At 42.2% G+C, this 23,562-nt stretch overlaps 1 protein-coding gene across 11 annotated transcripts in view; it reads left to right on the forward strand.

Moving 5' to 3' along the window:
• ADGRL3 (adhesion G protein-coupled receptor L3) overlaps window positions 1-23,562 on the forward strand; it is a 534,652-nt gene that overhangs the window by 380,163 nt on the left and 130,927 nt on the right. For all 11 annotated transcript variants that reach the window (XM_080987086.1, XM_080987079.1, XM_080987081.1 and 8 more), the window contains 5 exons: window positions 970-1,073; window positions 8,119-8,304; window positions 16,613-16,651; window positions 18,579-18,762; window positions 19,593-19,715. In XM_080987086.1, coding sequence (XP_080843212.1) covers window positions 970-1,073; window positions 8,119-8,304; window positions 16,613-16,651; window positions 18,579-18,762; window positions 19,593-19,715 — 636 coding nt within the window. The remainder of the gene's footprint in view (window positions 1-969; window positions 1,074-8,118; window positions 8,305-16,612; window positions 16,652-18,578; window positions 18,763-19,592; window positions 19,716-23,562) is intronic.

The following is a 23,562-nucleotide window of genomic DNA, read 5'->3' on the forward strand; positions in this document are numbered from 1 at the left end:
GTGTTCCTTGGCTTTCCGCAAAATGTTGTTGAGAATGTGGTATTAGAAATGGCAACAGGGGCAGAACGGTCCATTGTATGCTGCTGGAAGAGAAACACCTGTCCTTCCCACCTGTCCTTCTGCTGGATCTCTCAGCGGCCTTTGACACCATCGACCATAACATCCTTCTGGACCGTCTTGAGGGGCTGGGAGCTGGGGGCACTGTTATACGGTGGTTCCGCTCCTTCCTCCTGGGCCGTGCCCAGAAAGTGGTGTTGGGGGATGAGTGTTCAGACCCCTGGGCTCTCACTTGTGGGGTGCCTCAGGGTTCCGTCCTCTCCCCCATGCTTTTTAATATCTATATGAAGCCGCTGGTAGAGATCATCAGGGGGTTTGGGCTGGGTGTTCATCAGTATGCAGATGACACCCAGCTCTACCTCTCTTTTAAATCAGAACCAGTGAAGGCAGTGAAGGTCCTGTGTGAGTGTCTGGAGGTGGTTGGAGGATGGATGGTGGCTAACAGATTGAGGTTGAATCCTGACAAGACAGAAGTACTGTTTTTGGGGGACAGGGGGCGGGCGGGTGTGGGGGATTCCCTGGTCCTGAATAGGGTAACTGTGCCCCTGAAGGACCAGGTGCGCAGCCTGGGAGTCATTTTGGACTCACAGCTGTCCAGTTTTTGCAAACATTTATTTTTCCATATCTGAATCTCTGAAGCACCCTGATTGCTTTGGCGGCCCATTCTTCATTTTAGGGTGATCCAGAGATCCCACTTCTGCTCAAACAAGCCCCAAAACTTTGTGAAGTGAACTATTTCAGTTCAGGATTTGGGCAAATTCACTGCAGAGACTACTTCATGCATTAGAAGACTTTTACCACCCAGAAATTAATCTTTACATTGGAAAAAAATTCTTTTGAAACAACTGACTGATCAGTACTTCAAGGGGCAGGTAAAATGTATGGTGTCTCATCATATCTTTGTCATTCTAGGTGTTTCAACATTCCTGTGCCTTGCTCCTGGCGGGATCTGGGATCCTCAAGGGCCAGATCTTAGCAACTGCTCTTCACTTTGGGTCAACCATATCACGCAGAAGGTAAGGTTTTGCTTTTATCTGACATGTCCTTGTGTTCATATCTTATGCTCCCATTCCTTCTGTGTTGCCTTTATATAAAAATATGGTTCTGCTGTGACTGAACCAAAAATCATAGCATTGCGTTGCATCTCCCGGATCTAAAGTACAGTAAATGCAAGAAATTAGGAGACTTGCCTATAGAAAGGGGAGCAGTGAGCATATGATGTCAGACTGATGTGAAAAAAGAGAGCATAAATTGCAGTACATACATACCCATATGTAAGGTGCTAGTCAAGAAGTAGGTTTCAAAATAGCAGGGGAAGGGAGTCTTCAAAATATTAGAATTTTTTACATCTTGTCAAGAAGACCCTATTAGAATTGATGCCTTATTGTGTGCATCAGTGGTAGGATAATTGATCCAGCCAGGGGGCCACCCAACTGTCAATCACCTGAATTCACATGACATCAGGAAGCAGAACTGTCCCTGCCCATGGCACAGGATGCTGTGACAATGCAAGTGGTGGTTCTCTGCCCCTCCAACATTTCCGCTGCCAAGATGGAGGCATTTCAGCACACAGTGTTATCAATATTCCCCGTCAGTATTGATCATTTGTTTACTACATGAATGCTTTTAACTTTGTGCATCTTTATCTGAGCCATTTATGTTTGTAAGATATTTGAATTTCTATGTCAGTTTTAAGGTGCTTTTTATTCAGCTTTGGAAGTTATCTGAACGGAAAGGAAATAATTTCAAAAGCAGTTTAAAATTAAGAGAGTCAGACTAATATAAAAATTGCTTTAAAATCAGTAGCAACAAACAGACAAAAATAAACTTTTAATTGATTGTGGACTTTCTTTTTTAAAAAGAAGAAACTGTTGATGTTGGATCTAAGCTATATTTTATAATACTTGGTTGTACCATATAAAATGACTTACCTTGCTCTTCTGTATCAAGGTCATATCACTTCCTGAATATAAGGTATTTTCCCCCATTTTTAAAATTATTTTAGCTGCTTTTCAAACAAGTATGGAATCCCTTGCTTTGTAATACGTGATCACAATATTCTCACTTTCTAAATGAGTAACAGAAAAAACAAGAAAAGTTGTATGGCATAACATTTTTTTTGTAGAAAAAGAATTGCTGGAACTCGCCATGAACGCCTTCCTTGTTCTCTTTTAATGGCAATGGCGCCCACCTGAGAGACGCCGGAACGGAGTTCTGGCTGTGGGAAAAAGCTTTGGCACACATTTATTATGGCATGAGCATTCATGGACTAGAGTTCTCTTCTTCAGATTCGTAGAGTGTTAACTTCAGCTGACAGGTGCATATGTATAGCAGTGGAGGCAAGTGGCTGCAAAATGCAAAAAGTTCACAATCATCCTAGATTTACTATGCTAATTAACACCTACCTAGCAAATCCTAGGATGTTTGTGAAAAAGTTCTTTTTTAGTGTGCTGTTGGACACAAGATGTGAAATTGCGGGGGGGGGGGGGGGGAGGGAGGGAATGTGCAATTGGAAAGCCGATAATGTACAGCTTGAAAAATGGGAAGGTGAGACACGTTTAGGTGTATCCGTTTATTAAACACTTAAATGACAGACAGTGTCAGGGACAGTATTACACAAATCATATGTGAGTAGAATATGCTCAGTTTCCATCATTACAACAAACTTCTCAAACCATATTAAAAATGCCTTCTTTTTAGCCAAAACCGCATCTTCTGTACCTTCCTCATTGGACAGATAATGTTTCATTGCATCCTTTAAAATTCCTCCTCCTCCTCCTTCTTCTTCTTCTTCTTCTTCTTCTTCTTCTTTTCTTTTCTTTTCTTTTTTGCCTGGTGGTTACTGAGCTAAGACAGATTCATAACTGAACTGTCACTATATAATCAATAAGAACTAGTGACCACTGATACAGGGTGTAAGCAAAAAGCAAAGCATGCTTTGTGTTCAGATTTTTCTTTTCTTTTCATTAGTGTGGTATGTGTGGTGGGGGATTTGTGCAGTCTGAAAATCTGCTTTAAAAAAAACCTTGATTGGGATCTCCAGTTGTGAGTGGCCACTGTGCTTACTTTGTACACACTTAGTCTTTAATTCAGTTTATTGTTCGTTGCTGCACTGTGTACAGTATTCCTAATTAACGGCTTCTCCAGGCCTATCGGGGCTTCCTCCCAATCCAAGGAAGGGCATACCAATAGTTCTCTGGACATTTTCTGCCGATGAGTCTCCTACACAAAGGGTGCGAGCTGACAAAGCTATATGATCACTTGGGAGAGAAGCATTTATTCGGTCAGAGGCTCTTTGAATTTTCTACCGCAGTGCATCAGACTGCCAAAGTAGTCTGCCGCATTTCAAGCTGAAAACTGATGCCTTTTCAGCCGTCCAAATGGCAAAATGCACTTCATATCTCTTGTTCAGAATCCTGATTCAAGGGTATCAGATTAATAGGGGGTCACATAATTTCCTATAAATCCTGATGCATTACACTCCAGATCCATTTGAATTATTAAAGTTTTTGGACTCTGGGTTGGCTTTTCATGAAAGATACCCTTTAATATTTGAATGAAAAGGTTTTAGCTTTGCCCCATCTTCATATCCAATAACTTCCATTTCGACCATCTTACTCATACATTCATTATGACCCAATTGAGAAGATGATAAATCACTGGAAATTGAGGCTGTGTCCGTATGCTATTTGTGATAGGCTCAAATAATATTTAATCTCCCTCCCATCCTTAGTATACGGTAGGGGCAGCAGTTATTATCTTCTAGGATTTTTAAAAAATTATTGCTTTAAACCTCTTCCTATTTGGCATGAATTTAGATGCGATGGAGATTGCGGGGAGTGTATGTCGATGGCACTACTTTCAAAAAAAGCACCAGTGCTTTTTCATTTCCTGTTTCCACACCTCTCAGTCTCAATCAGAATAGGGTTTTGTCTTGTTTTGCATTTCCTTTCTCTCTTTCCCTTGAGCTAGGGAGCTATGAGGGATCTGTGAGGAGCTCAGCGTCAGCCCGGGTACAGCAGCGGAGGCAATCTGACGCCCTCGCACTGCACTGACCTTGCCACACGGCTTTCCCGTGTAAGTGGCAGGCGTGCGTGGTGTCAAGAAGTCAGGTGCACGACTCCTGCCTCAACTACCCATGGTTGATACACACCTTCCTATGCTTAGAAAACTAGAATGTTGGGGAGAAGGCTAGCTTGGAACGCTTCTAGTTTTGTGTGGGTACAGAATTGTTTTATAAATCCATTTCATCATGTGAGCAGCTGCCTGCATTCAGAATTGTGTGGCAAGGTCCCACACCCTCCCAGGAAGTGGAATAAAGACACATGAAACAGTGTTTTAGGTTAATGGGCAAAAAAGGCCACAACTTTATTGGTTACAGAATGTGAGTGGTATTGGCTTAGGCATTGGAAACCACACGACTCTATCTAACAACCGCCCGTCTGCCGGAGTCTTGGAAGGGTTAACCACCAGAAGGGGGAGCCCTGCTGATGCACATCAACTAGGAACTCCCCCAGGGTCACCGCTAGGGGTCATGCCACAGCCCTAGCCCCCCATCTGGGGCTTTGGATGGGACCACGCCCCTTGGATTTCTTTAACGGAATACCCTTGAAATAGGAGGGGTACGTGATGGCCACTACCTCCCCTCACCTTCAACCTAATACTCCAATGCCTAACCGCCAAACCTTACAAAGTTGTGACGAATTGCTACGAGGTAGGCGAAAAACCAAATGGCCGATGCCAATTTGCCAGGTGGAAAAAAATTCCTACCAGGTCCCTGTTAAAAAACAGGTGACCAACCGAAGTCCATAGCAAGGTCAGGAGATAAAGAGCCGAACCTAAGGGAGTGGGGGACAGGAGAACTGACCGAGCAGGGAGAAAAGGAACATGTCCTTGGCCGTGGGCAGTTTAAATAGCCAACGCCACACCCCCGGACCGTCCGGATTGGACAGCCTTGGGTTGACGTGGCCGAGGACCAACCAATGGCACAGGGGCTTTCCTGCTCCATGCGCATGGGGGGGGGCTTGCTCCCAGCCCGCAACGTCATCTCCCCGGGGACGGGAAATGGCTTTGGCATAGCTCAAGACACATTTTTAGCCCTTCTTAATGAATTGCCAAATTAAAACAAGAGTTTTGTAGTTTTTGTGAAGCTGCCTGATACTGCGTCAAACAATCAGTCCCTCGCATATGAATTTTAGTGGTGGCTGACGTAACACATGGTTTCGTAAATTAGGAATGGAGGGATGAGCCATCAACAAATAACTGCTTAGAATATATTAGTTCAGGGATGGAAAGTTCAGCGTTGTGTGATCTAATTTGTTTTTACTGGAACTCCAAAATATACCAAATGGAGCAAGAGCCAAAATTGTGGCCATACACTGGGTTGACTTGTATTTATGTTTACAAATCTGAGTCATTGGTTTCTTTTAAGTAGTCTGTGATCAGTCTGAACAGAACATGATCTGAGTGTTTTATTTTGTCCCGGGACAGTAGCTGGGGTCTGTCAGTTATTTTCTTCATCAAATTTGGGGTGAGGTGGAATGCACATTCCTAGTAAATAAGGTGGTTCTCTTAGTGAAGTCTGCTGATTATCATATAAATCCTCTTAAAAGCAGACTTCAAACCTGGACCCCAAAATTAGAGCATGGTATTTCAGTAGTAGGTGTAGTGGTTTTGACTTTGTGGAGATGTCTTGGAAATATTAACCTAGTTTGAGAGTGTTGACTATACCAAGAAGGCCATGGGGTTAATCAGTGCTCTTGGCGCTGGGATGGCATTTACATAGGAAGATAACAATTTGTTTTCTCTGGGCATGGCTTTGTCTCATGTTGTGTGATTATCTGCCAAAAAACTTTATTTCATCTTGGCAAAAAAAAAAAAGAAGCATTTATCCTTGTTTAGCTTGAGACTGGATTCATGGATTTGATTCAAGTTGATGGCCAACATCTGGTCTTGATCTTCCAGTGATGTATTAAGGTTTCATCAATGAATCCTTTTAGAACTCTTAAGAAGTCCTTTCTTTGAAAGGTTTTGGGTGTACTTGTGATCCCAAATGGCAGTGCTGAAAAGAGAAACTCAGAAAGGTTGTGTTGTCACTTTAGTGCTCTGGTTTGTCATGGTTGTGTGCCAAAGGCTTATTGAGTCATCCAGTTTGAAAATGACTCTTCTAGGTGTTTGAAGTACATATTTTCCCATTAAGCTTTTTAAAAAAATCTACTCAAATGTGTTTTCCTATTGTGGCAGCTACACAATTGTAGAGATTATTCAGGATCCAACCTTCCGTCGCATACATGGTGAATACAAACTGCTCATCTTTCTAGCTTGTTTCTCTGGTAAAGCACCCAAAACAATCAAGAATACCCCATGGGCTATGTAAAATGATTTCTGCCTATTGCTAATCTAGGGGGTTCTGAAGTCATGTGCAGGTCTTCTCTGAAATAACTGTGGTAGAATCTACACAACATATAAAAAACGCTGTGAAAATTGTAATAAATTGTAAATTTTTATTTGCAGCTGTGTAGATGAGTCCTGTGATAATCAGCCCCTGAATCTATTTCAAAACGAACATTTGTTTCACAAATAATTAAGAATAGTCTCCAGGGAGAGTCACTGTCTTCACCAAACAGATGTCCTAAAAAGAAATCTGTTGTTTAGAGCTGTGGTTACTTACCCCTACCACACCAAAAACAACCCCACATAAAAAGGGTTTTAAAAATTTTTTTAAAATTAAAAAAACACACACATTAAAAAGCAGTTTAAAAGAATGTAAACAGTATTCTCTGCCGGGCAACAGCAGTCTTTTTGTAGTCTGTCAGACCCTGCCCTAGGCCTGGTGGAGAGACGCAGGAGCAGGACCCTCAGACTCTCAGCAGATTTCAGTCTGAGATCCTCTGATATAGATATTTCCCCCCATAAGGTGGTTCTAAGCACTAATGCTCAAAACCATCATTTCAGTTTTGTAATTGCACATCAGGCTAGTACCGAGAGAAGGAAAATAAAGAAGAACTGCCACTATATTGTGCCTCAATCTACTGTGAAGTTTCACTGCTAGTGTTGATTTATGAATCTCAATAGGCGTCCTTCTTTAATCAAAGGCATCCTCCTTTAATGGAGAAATTAAAAGGCAGTTCCTGCCTGTTGATCATCTTCAGCCTTGGCAATGAAAAAGAACAAACACAAAAGGCATCATCCAAAAAGATAAAAATACATTCTCAAAATGACTAAAGAGGGAGGGTATTTATGCATAAAGAGGTAATAAGGCTTTAATTCTATATATACTTACCTGGTGGTAAATCTCCCAGAATTAAATGGGACTTACTTCTGAATAGACATGTATATGATTTTGCTGTAAGTGAGGCTGAGTAAGGTTATGTTGTTGTTGTTGTTGTTGTTGTTGTTGTTGTTGTAGCTGTAGTTGTAGGTTAATTCATGATAGTCCCAAGAAAAGCAGCTAACTGAGTGGAGGATGACATCTTCGGGTTGTAGAAGATTTAGAATTTTTCAGAATTGATTTTATAATTTAAGACATTGAAATAGAGCAGGGCTTTCTAAACTTGGCTCTCCAGGTGTTGTTGGACTACAACTCCCATCATCCCTGACTACTGGTTTTGCTAATTGGGGGTGATGGGATTTGTAGTCCAAAAAACAACAACAGCAAGTGGAGGACCAAGTTTTAGAAGCACTGATACAGCGCATTAATGAAGAACATTTGCATATAACACTAAAGCCTGTTATGATGCTTTTTTCCATAAATACAACTGAGCTGTGAATCAGGAAGTCCTTGGTTTGAATCTTGTTTCTGTCCTGAACTCACTAGGTGGCCTTAAACCTCTCAGCGCACATGCATGAATGTGCTAAATGGGGAGGTGATAATACTGACGGACTTTACAGGGATGTTGTAAAGATTGCAACCAGATAATGTACGTGAAGCACTCCAAACGCATGAAAGCTCTAGACAAATGTTGCTGTTGTGAAGCTGATCGCGAACCCTGATAAGAGGGTCCAAACTCGGTTTTTAGCAGTGAAATATCTTGACGCTTTCTCGCCTTCTTTGAACCATAGTTGAAATCGGGAGAGACAGCTGCCAACGTCGCTAGAGAACTTGCCGAGCAGACGAAAAGCCACCTGAACGCGGGAGACATCACCTACTCCGTTCGCGCCATGGATCAGTTGGTGGGTTTGCTGGACGTGCAGCTGCGAAACTTGACACCTGGCGGAAAAGACAGCGCTGCGCGTAGCTTGAACAAGGTAAGTAATAATGGCCAGTGAAGCCACCGCCATCTTTGTCTTTCTCGTCTGCTTTTTGCTGTGAGAAGTCCTCTTGCATCTGTCACGGGAGCTGTGGACCTCGGCACTCTGCTAACTTAACAGATCATCTTTTTTTAAAAAAATAAAGTTTTTTATTTATACAACAAGAAAAAAGAAAAAAAACACAAATACCAAATTACACACAAATTACAAAAATAATTTTTTTTTTTTTAATTTTCTTAGCAAACAATAAAACATCTATTGGTCTTAACACTAAAGACCCAACCTCCCATCTATTCCATATTTCAAATTCATATTACTTATTTCCAATACACACTTTTATCATAATTAAACTTATTCTCGATAAATCTAATTTCTTATATCTACCTTGCAACTATTACTGAAGTTCCTCGAATGCTGCAACAGAATTTAAACTACTATATTTCTTTTTCAGATATTCTTTGAAAACCTCCCATTTTGAAACAAATTCCTGTTTTGATTTATTCTTTATTTTTTCTGATAAACCATCTAATTTGGCATATTCTGTCAGTTTTTGGATCCAATCTTGTATAGAGGGGATTTCATTACTCTTCCATTTTGCTGCGATCAAAACAGATCATCTTTTGACTCCCTGCGAAATATTTGTTTATTCCAAGAACAGTTCGGGCTTCAGATAACATTAGAATGCAGGGCCAGCGTGAGACAGCTCTTTGTAGCTTTGTCCCAGCAGATAGTAGGAGCGGGTAGCAGAATAATACTTCCCTGGCGATGTATATACTAGAGTAACTTGAGAGAGCCGTGTTGGCAGCGCTCCCAGAACTATAGTGGCCGTCTGAGTAACCCCTGCACCAATAGGCATTGCTGGAGGAGATAAAAATCAAACATATAGGGAATAGGCAGTTGCAGCCTGCCTTTCCCCATCCATTTCCCCTCTTCCAGATTAGTAAGAATTATCCTGTTGAGAATTCTGAAGGCTCTGACAGCAATATGCAGAGGGAATTGAAGGCGACTGAAATCTCAGCTTATTTTTCCTAAATTTTGGGACAGGGAAGAGCAGGGGAAATTAACAGTGGTGAAGGAGAGAAGAGGAAACAACAGCAGATAGAGGGGGAAACAGCCAGGACTTTCGTCCTCCCCATACCGTATTTTTCGTTCCATAAGACGCACTTTTTTCCTCTTAAAATCTAAGGGGAAATGTCTGTTCGTCTTATGGAGCGAATGTGTGGTCCATGGGGCGGGGGGGACCTGGGCTTCCCCCGCCAGCCCCAACCTGCTCTTTGAGGCTTTCCGCTGCTCCCCGACCTGCTCTTGGGGGCTGGCGGTGGGGGAAAGCCGGGCTTCCCCCCGCCAGCCCCAAAGAGCAGGTCGAAAGGAACCCAAAGCCTCTGGAGTGCAGCAGGAACTCCCGCCGTGCTCAGGAGGCTTCGGGTTGCCTTCACTGAAGGCTACTGAACGCACCTTCAACGCACTGAACACACCTTGTTTTAGAGGGGGAGAACAAAAAGAAAAAAATCTCCTCTCTGCGCAGCGCCCCTTCAGCGAAGCGGCAGGAGAAATGGAGCCCCTAAAACAAGGTGCGTCCTATGGTCGGGTGCGTCCTATAAAACGCGAAAAATACGGTATATGCAGTTCTGTTGACCTTGATGTTCTCTATCTGTTGGTGGTGAACAGTGCCAACCCACTCAAAAGGGAAAATGAAGCAACTGCCTCAGACACCATTCTTTTGGGCCCTGATTTCTTCTCCTATTCCTTTGGGAAACTAGGTGGAATATAGTTTTTTAAAAAAATAATTAATCATAATGAGTTATGGGTTGCCAGCTCGTAAAGGAGTAATAAAAGATAAAGTGATAAAAGAAAGGTCACAAATGAAATTGATCAAAAGCACTCCTGTCTGTGTCCACCACAGGTTGAAAAAATGTAATAAAAAGAAGAAGAGCTAATTTCCAGGCAACCCAAGATCTGCTTTGATCACCATAATCTTTTCTGGATTGCTTTAGTTTGCTTTTCTTAATTTTCTTTAGCCACCCTAACTTGGAACAATTAAGAACCAAGACTATTGTTCTCTTGGATAAGTGGGAAAGTTGGGGACATAGTGTTACGCCTCTTCCATACACAATATGGAATAGCAATGGAGGGAAAGACCCACTAGCGTGGCTTCCTTTGAGAATGACCCACGAGGTTGCAGTGGAAGTTTAGCCACGGTGGGCGATCTCCAGTGCCACGAAAATAGATTTCCCTTCCTCCCCACTGCAGGCCCTTCATGCACACCCAAAATCTGATCTGGAGGGTTGCGGGACTTCCCGGACCACATATTTTTTTGGAGGGAGGAGTGCAGGTGTGGGGCTGCAGTGGAATTGGGAGGAAGGAAAAGTCTCACTGTGCAAGTGGAAATTGGTTGCACAATCAGACAAGCTGTTGGATTTATTTAGTTAATAAAATGTATTAAAAAATCTATGTACCTAAAGTATTAACCCATTTACCTTTTTTTAAAAAAATATTTGAACTCAGTAGGTCTTACTACTGCATAGACATGTATAGAATTGCGCTACCAATAAACTAGATGGATCAATTAAAATATTTTATCATTTAAAAAGATTACTCAAGCATTAGGTTTTCCATTTATCTTTGATACAAATTGTTAGAAAAAATAAGGGTGACGGGTCCCATTTTAGAATGATTTGTTTTATTTATTGTTTTATATGCTGCTTTCCATTCAAGTGAATCCCAAAGCACTTTGCAAAGTAAAAGCAATAACAAAAGAGACATTCCTTCTTCTGTTTTATGCGGGAGGGAATCTCTTCGTTCTGTTGCAGAATTATAATTGGGTCATTATAAATCGGAAGAAAAAATACATTTTTCCTTATCCATATGCCAGTTTTGTATATCTAATTAATTTCTGATAGCTTAATTGTAATTAATAATCATTTGTCAATTGAAATGCATTTGATTAATTGACTGGGATGAGGTCTAAACCAGTGGCTCTGCTCATGTTGTTGGAATCCAATGTATGTAGGGACAACGGTTACTCACCCCTGTCACTGCAGAGTTTGAATATCAAGGTGGAATAACAGACTTTATCACTTCATACTGCAAGTGGAGGATTTTTAATGGCCCTGTGTTTTATATGGCACACGAGGGAGAAAGGTTATAGCCCAGCAGTTTTCTTGCTAAGGTGCTTTTTTCTGTTTGCAGTGAGCTTTTTCATGTAGGGAAACATTAAAAACATGACACATAAACACACCCATTGTATTCTGAAGTGGTACAGTCCATTCTGTTACCTCCTTCTGCTGCTTTTGTAGTTCGGTCCTAAGACATTTAATTGGCTGCCAGTCTTTGGCGAAGTCATTGTGGGTCAGGTTGTCGCATGGCCACCGGTTTGTGCCACTGCTTTAACAGTACCCAATAACCTATTGCCTCCAAAGTTTTGGAGATGGTGCAGTTTCTCTTGTTGATCTGCGTACGATGACCGTCTAATAAGGCCACTAAAACAGTTTTGTTCTCAGAGCCTAAGCAAAAGCCAAGCTAAAAAAAGATTAAGAATGTTTTTATCATCTAGGTATGCCTGGAGTTGCTAAGCAACCCTATGCTCAATTATGTTGCTTGGAAACGGGAGCTCAGATACTGGACCGTGATTTACTGGGTTATCAACACTCAAAGATCCCCTGGGGAGCGAATGGATAACAGCCTCCTTAAGAGGCATAGACAGCTTCCCTGTCATCATTTAAAATGTTATAGAGCACCGAAATTAATAATAATTGTGAACGGCATGAAAACAGGAAAGCAGCCTCTCCTTACAAATTTTTATTAGCCAGGAAAGGCAGAAATGAGCATGTGGTTCGAGACATTTCCCCTGTCAATACGTGAGCAGGAAACAATCCATGGCTTGAGGTCGGACATCGCTACAACCATGGTCTCCTCATCACACTGAATGCAAAGATTCTGCAGCTATATCTGGGCCAGACTCAGACACAGCAATGTCTGTCTGGATGTGCATATCTCACAGAGCCATCATTGCGAGAGACTTCAGCACCAACTCCAATGTCATCTCAGCCAGTGGTTCTTATTAGGTAGAAACGTGGCCTGTGGAAACCACTGACTACTCCTGGTGCGCAGCATCACAAACACACTTCCAAGCTGGTAGAGTTCAATGGGCAAAGATTAAACCTTTGTGGATAATGTGACTCCACCACCTCATCTGGCCACTGATGAGTGGAAAGCAACGCAGTTCCACCATCACCCTAGTACCACCCAAAAGCAAAGCAGTATTCCCTTGTAAGGTAAAGGTAAAGGGACCCCTGACCATTAGGTCCAGTCGTGGCCGACTCTGGGGTTGCGGCGCTCATCTCGCTTTGTTGGCCGAGGGAGCCGGCGTACAGCTTCCGGGTCATGTGGCCAGTGTGACTAAGCCGCTTCTGGCGAACCAGAGCAGCGCATGGAAACGCCGTTTACCTTCCCGCCGGAGTGGTACCTATTTATCTACTTGCACTTTGACATTCTTTTAAACTGCTAGGTTGGCAGGAGCAGGGACCGAGCAACGGGAGCTCACCCTGTCGCAGGGATTCGAACCTTACCTATCATATTTGCAGCCAAATATACAGGGCCAGCCCGCCCATGAGGTGGGCTGAAGCAGCTGCCTCAGGTGGCAGAGTCTTGCAGGTGGTGCCCCCACAGATCACCATCTCACAAAAGTTCTGTGAGATCTTGTCAGAAGAACCAGTTGCCCTACCTCAGTAAGCAAGGCTTTGGTGGTGGGGAGGGTGGCGGCAGCTTCTCATTTCACCTCAAGACAGCAGGACAAAGAGAACATGGCAGTTGTACTTTCTTCTGTCTGGTAAAGTATCTCATTAGACAGCTTTTTATGAGCAATTTTAAAATCCAGGTGACTCTAAGAAGTCCTGCTATAGTGGCCCCATGTTAAGGGTGAGTCAGCTGAATCACATCCCTCCGTTATAACGAGAATTTGAGGTGGGAGAGTAGGTCCTACTGTATATAGTTCGAAAATGGCGTGGTGGACTACTTTGAAGCTTGCCAGTGTATTGTATATAAGTTTGAGGGTGGGGAAATAACTTATTTGAGTAGGCTAAATGTTTGACAAGACACTCTGGCACAAAACAATTTGAAGGGAACACCTTCTCCTGTTCAGACCTGCTCAGTCACTAAAGTAATCTTCTTAGGCCCTCTTGGTTGTGGCCACACTCTGCAGAAACTCATCTTTCAGTGACCTGGCAGAGGACTATTTTTCTTGTGGAGCCCATTCTTCGGAATAATCTTTTCCTCAAAGAAAAGGGGCTTACATTGATGGTGAGGCCGTTTCAGCATATGCTGAAAATGGACCTGTTTAGTGGGGCCTTTACTGGCTCTTGGTGCCAGCCATTTGGCATATCATTTTAAGTAAAATACTGTATTGGCTATTCATGCTACTTAATTTATCTTGTTGTTTTATTTTAATGAGATTTTAAAAAACAAATACCTACATTTCAAAATAGATGGATGATAGATAGATAGATAGATAGATAGATAGATAGATAGATAGATGATAGATATAGATAGATAGATGATAGATAGATAGACAGACAGATGATAGATAGATAGATAGATAGATAGATGATAGATAGATAGATAGATGATAGATAGATAGATGATAGCTAGATAGATAGATGATAGATAGATAGATGATAGATAGATAGATAGATAGATAGATAGATAGATAGATAGATGATAGATATACAGTACTTAGAAAAATTATATACTAGTTGGGGTGTAAGTCAAGTGGTTAAACTCAGCACAGAAAATGCCCCCCTGCAAAAAAAATTAAAAATTGCTTTGTTGGAATGATTCGCCATGACATAGTCGGCCACCATATTTTTTTCCACATGGCTCACAGAATGCTGCTGCGTCAAAGATGGAGAACCTGTGGCCTTCCAGATGTTGGACATCAACTCCCAGCATGGAGTTGATGTCCATTCGCTTTGCTGGCAGAGGCTGCTAGGAGGGTCACATGTTCCTCACCTGCATTGCTGAAATAAGCCAGCAAATTTGCTGGCTCTAAATTGGGGACCTAGTTTTGTTTCAGCACCATTGATCAGGTAAGTTCCAAGCTGCAGTCTGGTTCAAGGAATAGCAGTCATACTTGCTTCTTCCAGACAGGTTGGAAGATTGTCAGGGATTAACATTAATTTATAACAGACACTGTGGAGATGGTATTTTTATTTTTAAACAGTTGGAATAAAACTGCAGAAAAACCTCCTGAACCTGTAGCCTTATTTTTCACATCAGTGAATTCCCTGTCCCCTCTCATTAGCTTTGAACTTTTAACACCTTTTAGAATTACTTGATTCTCTCTTGTTTAAGAAATGTAATTGCGGAAAGCTTTTTAAACTAATTTTCACATTCTTATAACATTGCTTATGATTTAACAACAAACTCATTATATTCCTTTATTTATTTTTTCTTTTGCTCATCATATGGATAGTGGCCAAATGATTTACCTATCTTGTCAAACAAATATTTATTTTGAGAAGTCAAGCTGTTTATATATTTTATATGTTTCCAAATACTTTTGCTGTTCTTCATTCGCCTTCAATCTGTCATATATTTCCCCAGATTGTGTTCTGTTAGGCAGATTTTCTAACTTTCTGATAGCTTGCATAATTAAACCCTTTAATTCAGATTCCTGCCTTATAAGTTAAATCATCTAAAATAAGTTTGTTTTCTCAGCTTGTTTAAAAAAACAATATAATCTGCATAAATTGTGGGTTCTGTTGCGGCGTTCAGCGCATTGTTGATTAAAGCAGAAGGGGTAAGGATTAGTTATTGAATATGAATTGGGAATTGAATAAAATGTATAATCGTAATGAGTTGGATTCAGAGAAGTTCCCACTGAAGGGTTGGATGGAAGATGACTTTCCTGTCCCCACCCAAACCTCTCCCCATATTCATTTTTTTAATATGAATTTTATTAGTATTTTCCACACAACAACAACAACACGAAAGATATCAAAAGATAACAATACACAACACACAAAAACCAACATTCGAAAACTAAAAAAGACAACAAAAACAAAACAAAAACCAAACAAATCCATATCTTACAAGTTAATATTATAAACACTAAAGCAACAACAACAAGACATTGACTTCCACCAATCCCACAGCACCTCCTTTATCTCTCATTCTGTCTTCCTGTTTTCCTGTTTTCTTTATCCTCTCTATCCTAACATCTAGATATAAAACCTTCTTTCATATCCTTTCACTTCACAAAGTTATTCCAGACTCAGCCAGATTTCTGCCCTTGAACCTTGACTTTTGAGGTATTCATTTAACCTCTCTCAATATTCAATGGACCTTGCTGCATTGGGTAGGCTTTGGCATTGAGATGCTAAATCAGATTTCAGGGTAGGGCTTGTAATCCAAAACATCTGAAGGCTGTGCTAAAGAGTGTTGAATTCTGAGTCAGCTTACATTCTTAGTCATTCAATTGCTCTTTTTCCTCGCATAATTCTCCAGAATGTAATGGCTTTTCACAAAATCCAGAGAACGAAATCAGGAGTGGCAGGGGTAAATTGGATGCCCGGCAGAATGTCGTTTTGTAAATCGCTTAGAGGTTGTTTTTATATTAGGTGGTATATAAATATCTGGAAGAACTGCACCTCCATGGGCGCATCCAAACTTTTGCCCCATTGAAAGTAAATTGGTTATTTGGGGGTCGTGATACACAAATGAATAGCATTCTCTGGATCAGGGCACCAATGTTCAATGAAATGGAGTTCATATGATCCTGCAAATGACATCTGAGTCAGCAAAATGATGGTTATTTTGGTGTGGCGATGAGGTCTCTTGGGGCCTGAATTCATATGGTAGTAGTACTTCATAAGTAGCCCAGAGGAAACATTTTTGCATATCCAGAAGCCTTTATTTGTAGTGCTCAGAGGTGGACATCTCAAAACTACGACCAGATGCAAGGAGCAATTTCAGGGAAATCTTCAAAATAAGCTCGAGTTGGTCATTGGATGAAGGAATTCTTTTAAAAAGAGTTTTGATTGAAAATATTATCTCTCATGGCCCCTACTCTACAATTCTATGATTCTTTGTTTACTGCTTGTCTTAGTACTTTTCTTATAAATAACAATTAAGCAGGTAACTTGTCCTCAGTGATATTGAAAGACTGCTACTGCTTAGCTTAGTGTGCTTTCTTGGAAACAAGTTGTAAGAGAAACGAGTTTTGCAGCAGATGTTTTATATAAGTTTGCTTTCTCCTGTCACTAACTTTTTTATTCTGTGTTTATAACAACCATCTTTATGGATACAGCTTCAGAAACGGGAGCGTTCCTGCAGAGCCTATGTCCAGGTACTTTCACATTCCTCCCCTCTGTGTATATCATAGTTTGGCATTGTGTTCCTTATTATTACAGCACCATCAGTGGACACCAAAACCACATAGAATTTGTAATGGGGGAAATAGACATTTTTTTATTCCTAAGAAGAAAAGAAGAAAAGTAAATAATGAGGGGGAAACAGCTGAAGGAAGGAAGGGTAAGACAAATAGAGGACTGATACCAAGTGCAGAAAAATCCCATTTATGGAGCTCCAGGAAATCACAGTTGCAGCAGATCATTTAAGCAAAGTTTACACAACAGGTTGTGGGTGTTGTGTTTTTGGTGAGTTATGAGCTTACAGCTTCACAGAAATATTTGACACAGAGGGGTTTTTCCATGGGTGAGAGCTTGAGTGAATACATCATATCAGGCTGACAAAATGCCACTGTATCATGTGTTCAGACTTGTATTAAATTTGCCATGGATGCAACATGCCTGGAGATTCAACACCTAATCCCAACTCTCTGATACATGCCCAGCTCTCCATTTCCACACAGAAGGCCCTCTGCCTGGTTCCCTGTAACCTCACTTCTCGCGGTGAGGGAGCTGCCAGAAGGTCCTTGGCACTGGACCTCAGCGTCAAGAAGCTGAAAGCGGACTCCTTTTCCAAGACCACTATGAGAGCCAGTGTGGTGTAGTGGTTGGAGTGTCAGGCAGACCTGGGTTCAAATTCCCACTCGGCCATGAAGCAAACTGGGTGACCTTGAGTTAGTCACGGCCTCTCAGTTTGATTCACAGAAAGGTTTTTGTGGATTGGTGGCCCATTGTTGAAGTTCAGCAGTTTTGAGTTTAATGCATATTTACAGCAAAGAAAATCTGCTTTTCATTTGGGTCAGCAGGAATGTGATTTCAAGTCCTGCAGTCACACAGACAAAGAAACATACCATTGTTTATTCCTAAGCATTTAATTTTCACATAAGAGCATGGGTCCATTTTTATTGCTCATGGACTCCTCCTTGCCAGCCAAGACTAGTGAGAAATGACCAGTCGGTACAAACTGCCACTGAGGTGGTCCGCTGCGCTGTCAAACAGCTTTTACTTATTTCATGGCCACAATAAAGTAAGATAGCAAGCACAACTCCCAAGATCCCCTTTGTCAAGAGATAGTGCCACTTCAGATCTCAGCTGCGCATGGGTTGCAGTTCATATATTTATTTTGCTGCAGAATGTATTGGTGAACGTATATTACATCTCATTTCCCATTCCTTCACTTGAGAGCGCTACACCATCTGCTTGCGAAGGGACTCACAGGGAAGAGGTGTGTATCTCCTGTCAACAAAGACTCGCAGATACACCTTGATCTCTTAAAGAACAAACCACGTGTACAAGCCCACAGAAAGAACTGAGGAACTTCTGTAGGCATGAATTGTTGTGTGACAAGTAAAGCTGAGTCATTTACAAGGCCTGAGTCTTCTAAGCAAGAGAGTGATTGCCTCTTTGCTAAGTGCAGTTTCTTAGCTGCAGACAGTAATTACCTAATCCAGGTCCACAGAGCTTTCTGTCACTGTCATTGATTCAATGCTTCTTTTTAGGTGCCTGTTAAAAACCAATATTGCCACTTAAAGGAAAGTTTCTGGTTAGGTTTTTTCTATATATAAAGAACAATTAGGAACAAGGCTGTCACCTCAGTTGAGTAGAGAGCTGTGAAGACATCAGCAAGGCAAGGCACTGCAGAAAATGGAGGCTTGTAAAAATGGGTTCAGGGCAAAGACTGGATCCCAAATCTGGGAAACGCGTGGAGAGAATGGGTAGGGAGATATGAGAGTTGTCCATCTCATACACAGAGCCAGAAACATTGATTAAGTTGAGAAGGATGGGCAGTGAAACTGGGTGCATTGCGTTCTATAATGAGTGGATGGGGCTCTCGCAGGAAATCAATCTTATTCCTCTTCTTCGCAGGCCATGGTTGAAACAGTCAATAACCTCTTGCAGCCGCAAGCTTTAAATGCATGGAGGGACCTGCCTGCAAGTGATCAGCTTCGTGCAGCGACCATGTTATTGGACACCGTGGAAGAAAGTGCCTTTGTTCTGGCTGACAACCTTCTCAAGACTGATATCGTGAGGGAGAACACAGACAACATTCGTGAGTAGCAGAAATAATTGGGGTGAAACTTGTTTTGGTTGCATCCACTCACTTGCATTGGCACTGGCTTCCTAAGAACAAGTGATAATAAAGTAGTTTGTGCAAGAGTTACTTAGTTTTCACACTTAACAGCCCGTGAACAATTTATGTGAGACTTGCAGTCTATAGAGCATCAGTAAAGCATGGCCAAAATAGTAGGTCAAGGAAGTAGTGTTGCATTCTAAATTTTGGCAGAATTAATTTTTCTAGGCACAGTCTGGTGGCTTGGATTAAATGTGTAGAGGAATTTCAAGGACTGAAGAACTTTATCAGGATCAGCCTGGCCCCATCTGACAGATGGACAGGGGCCACCTATCTGTCAATCATGTGGCATCATTATGATGTCACCTGGTAGGCAACTGGCGCAGCTTATCTTTCAAAATCCCTAGTGGAGGGGGGTTCTACTTGGGAACCACATCGGAAGGGATGTTGTCAGCCCCACGTTCAACACTTTAGGAAGCTTTGAGCATGGGGTTGGTAAATGACTTGACAGGGAGGGGAGAAACAAGGCTCGCTCACCCACCTGGTCTAAGCAGGATCTCTCTCTCTTCTCATCAGCTAACGTAGAGGGGATCAACTCTGCATAGCAGTGAATTTGGTGTGGAAGATGGCGTGTGAATTTGGTGTGGAAGATGTGGCCCATACTAGAATCCATTTACAGGGTCTCACGTTTTTATCTGGGGGTGTGGGGACAATATTATATATATTGATTGTCGCCTGAATTTCTAATCAGTTATATCCTTTGGAATGTTTTGCATGCATTTCATTTTTCACTTCTTTCATACCAACAGAGTTGGAAGTTGCAAGGCTAAGCACAGACGGAAACTTGGAAGACCTGAAGTTTCCACAGAATACAGGCTATGGAAGTGCCATCCAGCTCTCAGCAAACACACTGAAACAGAATGGCCGGAATGGTAAGTTCAGCACCTCACAATTGTTTGCTTTTCTATCTTATTTTGTTCGCTGTTCTTCATGGTTTCACCTTCTTTAGAAGGGGACAGTGGCTTCATTCTGTCCCCTTGAATCTTCCTACCTGGCAGGGAACTGAGACGGCTAACCTGATGGTGCTGTTGTTCAATGTCTGGTCAGTGTATAATAAGACCACCCTCATCTATGATTGGATTATGGACGAGGGAGCTGAACTGGTCTGTATAACTGTGGGTATGTGAACAGGGAGTAGTAGATTTGACTCAGCTCTGCTACCCTGGTGCAACACCAACCGAGGTCAGAAGGCTGGGGCGGAGGAGTTGCTATGATCCATTCAGCTTGCCAGAAAACCCCTTTCCTTGGAGTGGGTTTTCAAGGGTTGGGTCAGAGTGAAGATGCTGTTGGCTTTCCATCCACCCTGTTGCCCAGTGGCCTCCTTGGCTGAGTTGTTGGAGGTATTCTTAAGATGAAGAACCCCAGGGCTGTCCCAGGTTATTGGTGGACCAACACACCAGGCAGGATGCACCCTTGGTGGTGGTGGGGGTGTATACTGAAGGATTGCATTGATCCCTTTGTCATGGTCAGACGAGTATTCGGTAAAATTTGAGCTCCTGCCGCACCCCCTTGTTAGGGTGAGGGACTTACTGAATCTGATAAATCCCCAACTGTTTTGAAGGAGGTAGTGGCAGTCCCACTTCTGAAAAAGCCCTACCTGGACTCTGAGGTGTTTGACAGCAACTGCCCAGTCTTGTAACATGCCCTTGGGGGGTAAAGTGCTCAAAAGGGTGGTGGTGGTTCAGCTGCTGACACTCTTGGAACGGATTATCTGAACCCATTCCAATCTGAGTTCAGGCATGCTATGTGGTGTAGTGGTGAAGAGCGGTGGACTCGTAATCTGGTGAACCGGGTTCGATTCCCTGCTCCTCCACATACAGCTGCTGGGGGACCTTGGGCCAGTCACACTTCTTTGAAGTCTCTCAGCCCCACTCACCTCACAGGGTGTTTGTTGTGGGGGAGGAAGGGAAAGGAGATTGTTAGCCGCTTTGAGACTCCTGAAGGGGAGTGATAAAGTGGGATATCAAATCCAAACTCTTCTTCTCTTCTTCTATGGGCCCTGGTTGCCCTGACAGATGTCCCCCTTCAAAGGAGAGACAGGGAGAGTGAAACTCTACTACTGCTGATGGATCTTACAGTGGCTTTGGGTACCACTGGCTGTGGTATCGTGGACCATCTCAGTGGTTTGGGAGTTGGAGGCACTGTTCTCTGGTGGCAATGCTTCTACCTGCATGACCATTACCAGAGAATAGGATTGGGGACAACATATCTACCTCTTGCGAGGTGCCACAAGGCACACTTCTGTCCCAATGCTGTTGAGGCTTCTGATTTTATAGTTTTAACTAGGGTGTGATTTGGGCATTTTTCCTAAGCTGTTTTAATTGTCATTCTTCTTGTTTTATTATATATTTCAATTAAGGATGTTTTAGTACGCTGATGGAACTTGTGTGTTTTAATGATGCATTGGTTTTTGTAGTTGTAAACCACTTAGAAGCCATCTTGACATGTAAGTGTTGTGTAAAATAATAAAACAATAAATGTTTTGCTCCAACCAGTTAACCGCATATATTGGGCTGCATTACAAAGTCAAAGCCATTGGTCCATCTAGCCCAGGGGTCTGCAACCTTTAAGACAAAACGAGCCGCTTGGACCCGTTTCCGAAGAAAAAAAAACCCGGGAGCTGCAAAACCATTGCGACATTTAAAGCATGCCCTCCGATCTGACAGCGGGTGGGAAGGTGATGTCGGGGCGGGGCGTGACTAACGCACGCACCGCCCCCATGCGACGTCACAGCCAGTACAGCGCCCGCTACAGTGGGGAGTGTCAGGGCACACAATGCGCCTCCTCCCTCGCTAGTATCTGCCCCGGAGCCGCGGCAAAGGTGTAAAAGAGCCACATGCGGCTCCGGAGCCGCAGGTTGCTGACCCCTGATCTAGCCGAATCCCATCCACTCTGCCTGGTAGCATCTCTCCAGGGTGTCAGGCAGAGTGGGATTTCGTAGTTATGAGATCTGACATTTTTTAAAGGGGAAACCTGGACCTTTTGTATGTAAAGAATCTTCACGTTCATTTTCTAGCTGTGGGCAAGAAGGTCATGTCTTTACATGGTCCATCAACCATGACCAGTTTGTTGAAGGTCCTGCTTTGATTGACTGGCCCAAGGTCCAGCGAACAGTGTTTATGGTGCTATTTTTCTTAGAGAGGAAGTGGCTGCAGTTCTGCTTCTTCCCACCCCACTTCGTAATAATGTCAGGTGCAAAATCACCTGGAAGAAGGTGCAGGCCGTGCTTCTGTCCATCAGCAGCGTTGCTGGCATGTTTTGCCAAAGGGCACCACCTGGCATGAGAAAAAGCTGTGACCTACGTAGGTTTCACTCAGAAATTTGTTTATTTAGAAAATGTATAAACTGCTTGATTTTTTTAAAAAAAATCTACCAAATTGGTGTACAGGTTCACTTATATTTTTAAAAATGTCAAAACACACACCAATTTTTTTTAAAAAGGTTATTCCATGCCTCTAAACTGTTGCTTCCATTGGTAAAGTTGAATGGGCTTCAAATGAACAAGTCAAGTTTGTTCCATTGAATAGGTTTATTCCTCACACGGCTGTCAAATGAAGCTCAAAATGATGCTTGTCCTAATCCTAATACCTTCAGAGAGGGGCTATTCTTCTGTGTCTCAGCATTTCTTACTTCATGTTGGTGCTTTGTGCTCAAGACAGGATGAATGTGGGGTGGCGCTAGGAAGGAAGGCTAGCCTATCATGCTTAACAGTTTTAAACTTACCAGGAGCCCAGGAAATAGTGGTTTTTTCCCCATTCATGGGTAATAGTTGTTTACCTTCTATGCCTCCAAAATAACAGGCTTAGCCTGCCTGTTTGTGACCTATGCTCTTTCCAGGCTGCCATGTTCTTTCAGGATGTGAAAATATATTATAAATTATACTGTGCAAACAGGAATGAACTCATGAAACTGACACAGATCAGAAATATAGTCATCCATCCATCCCTAACCGGTAGTTTTGTTTTTTTTCTGGTGCTGATGCTTTATATCTTTTTGGGTAATATTATATTCTTCCTATTCCTCTAGGATATTGATATTTGTACCTCTGATAGTTTTGTTCATGCTCCTTTTTTATTCTGCAGAACTTTCTTTGTTTCTCCCTTTCTTAACTGTCCATACTGTTTTGGGGGACTCAGCTTCTTTGTGTCCTTGCTTCTTCTAGATGCAAATGAGTTATCTCAGAGGCCTGATCAGTAATCTTACAGTGTTTTTCACTGGGCATTCTATTGCTACTTTTTCTTAAGTGACTCTTTTAATGAAAACTTGGGAGTTCCAGTGGGTAGGTGTTGAGTTTTTCAGCTGTGAAATGGCAGGTTCATCTTAGCTCACCACCCCTATTACCCCAACCTTCTTGGGCATTATTTGGAGATTTTGGAGTGCAATGTCAGGATGTAACATGTGAAAAGGCCCTAAGGGTTTTGGATGCCTCAAAGAAATATATAAATAATAAAATCAACAATTATGACAAGAAGAACAGTGCATTATGTGCACCTTTCACATGTCCAGCACACGCAACACACACCATTTTGCTTTAATCCTTACAGTAACCCAGTATAATAGGTATTATTATCCACATATTTCACATGGAGGCTGAAGAAAAGTGACTTACCTAAAACCTACCTCTTTGGCCTAATTGATGACACCATAGCAACAAATGTAAAGGATGATAATAGAGTAAAAGAAATTAAACTTTGGACTGAAGAAAAGGCTTTAGTTTTC

Source organism: Podarcis pityusensis (assembly GCF_964106645.2).
Source record: "Podarcis pityusensis genome assembly, chromosome: 17".
NCBI lineage: Eukaryota > Metazoa > Chordata > Lepidosauria > Squamata > Lacertidae > Podarcis > Podarcis pityusensis.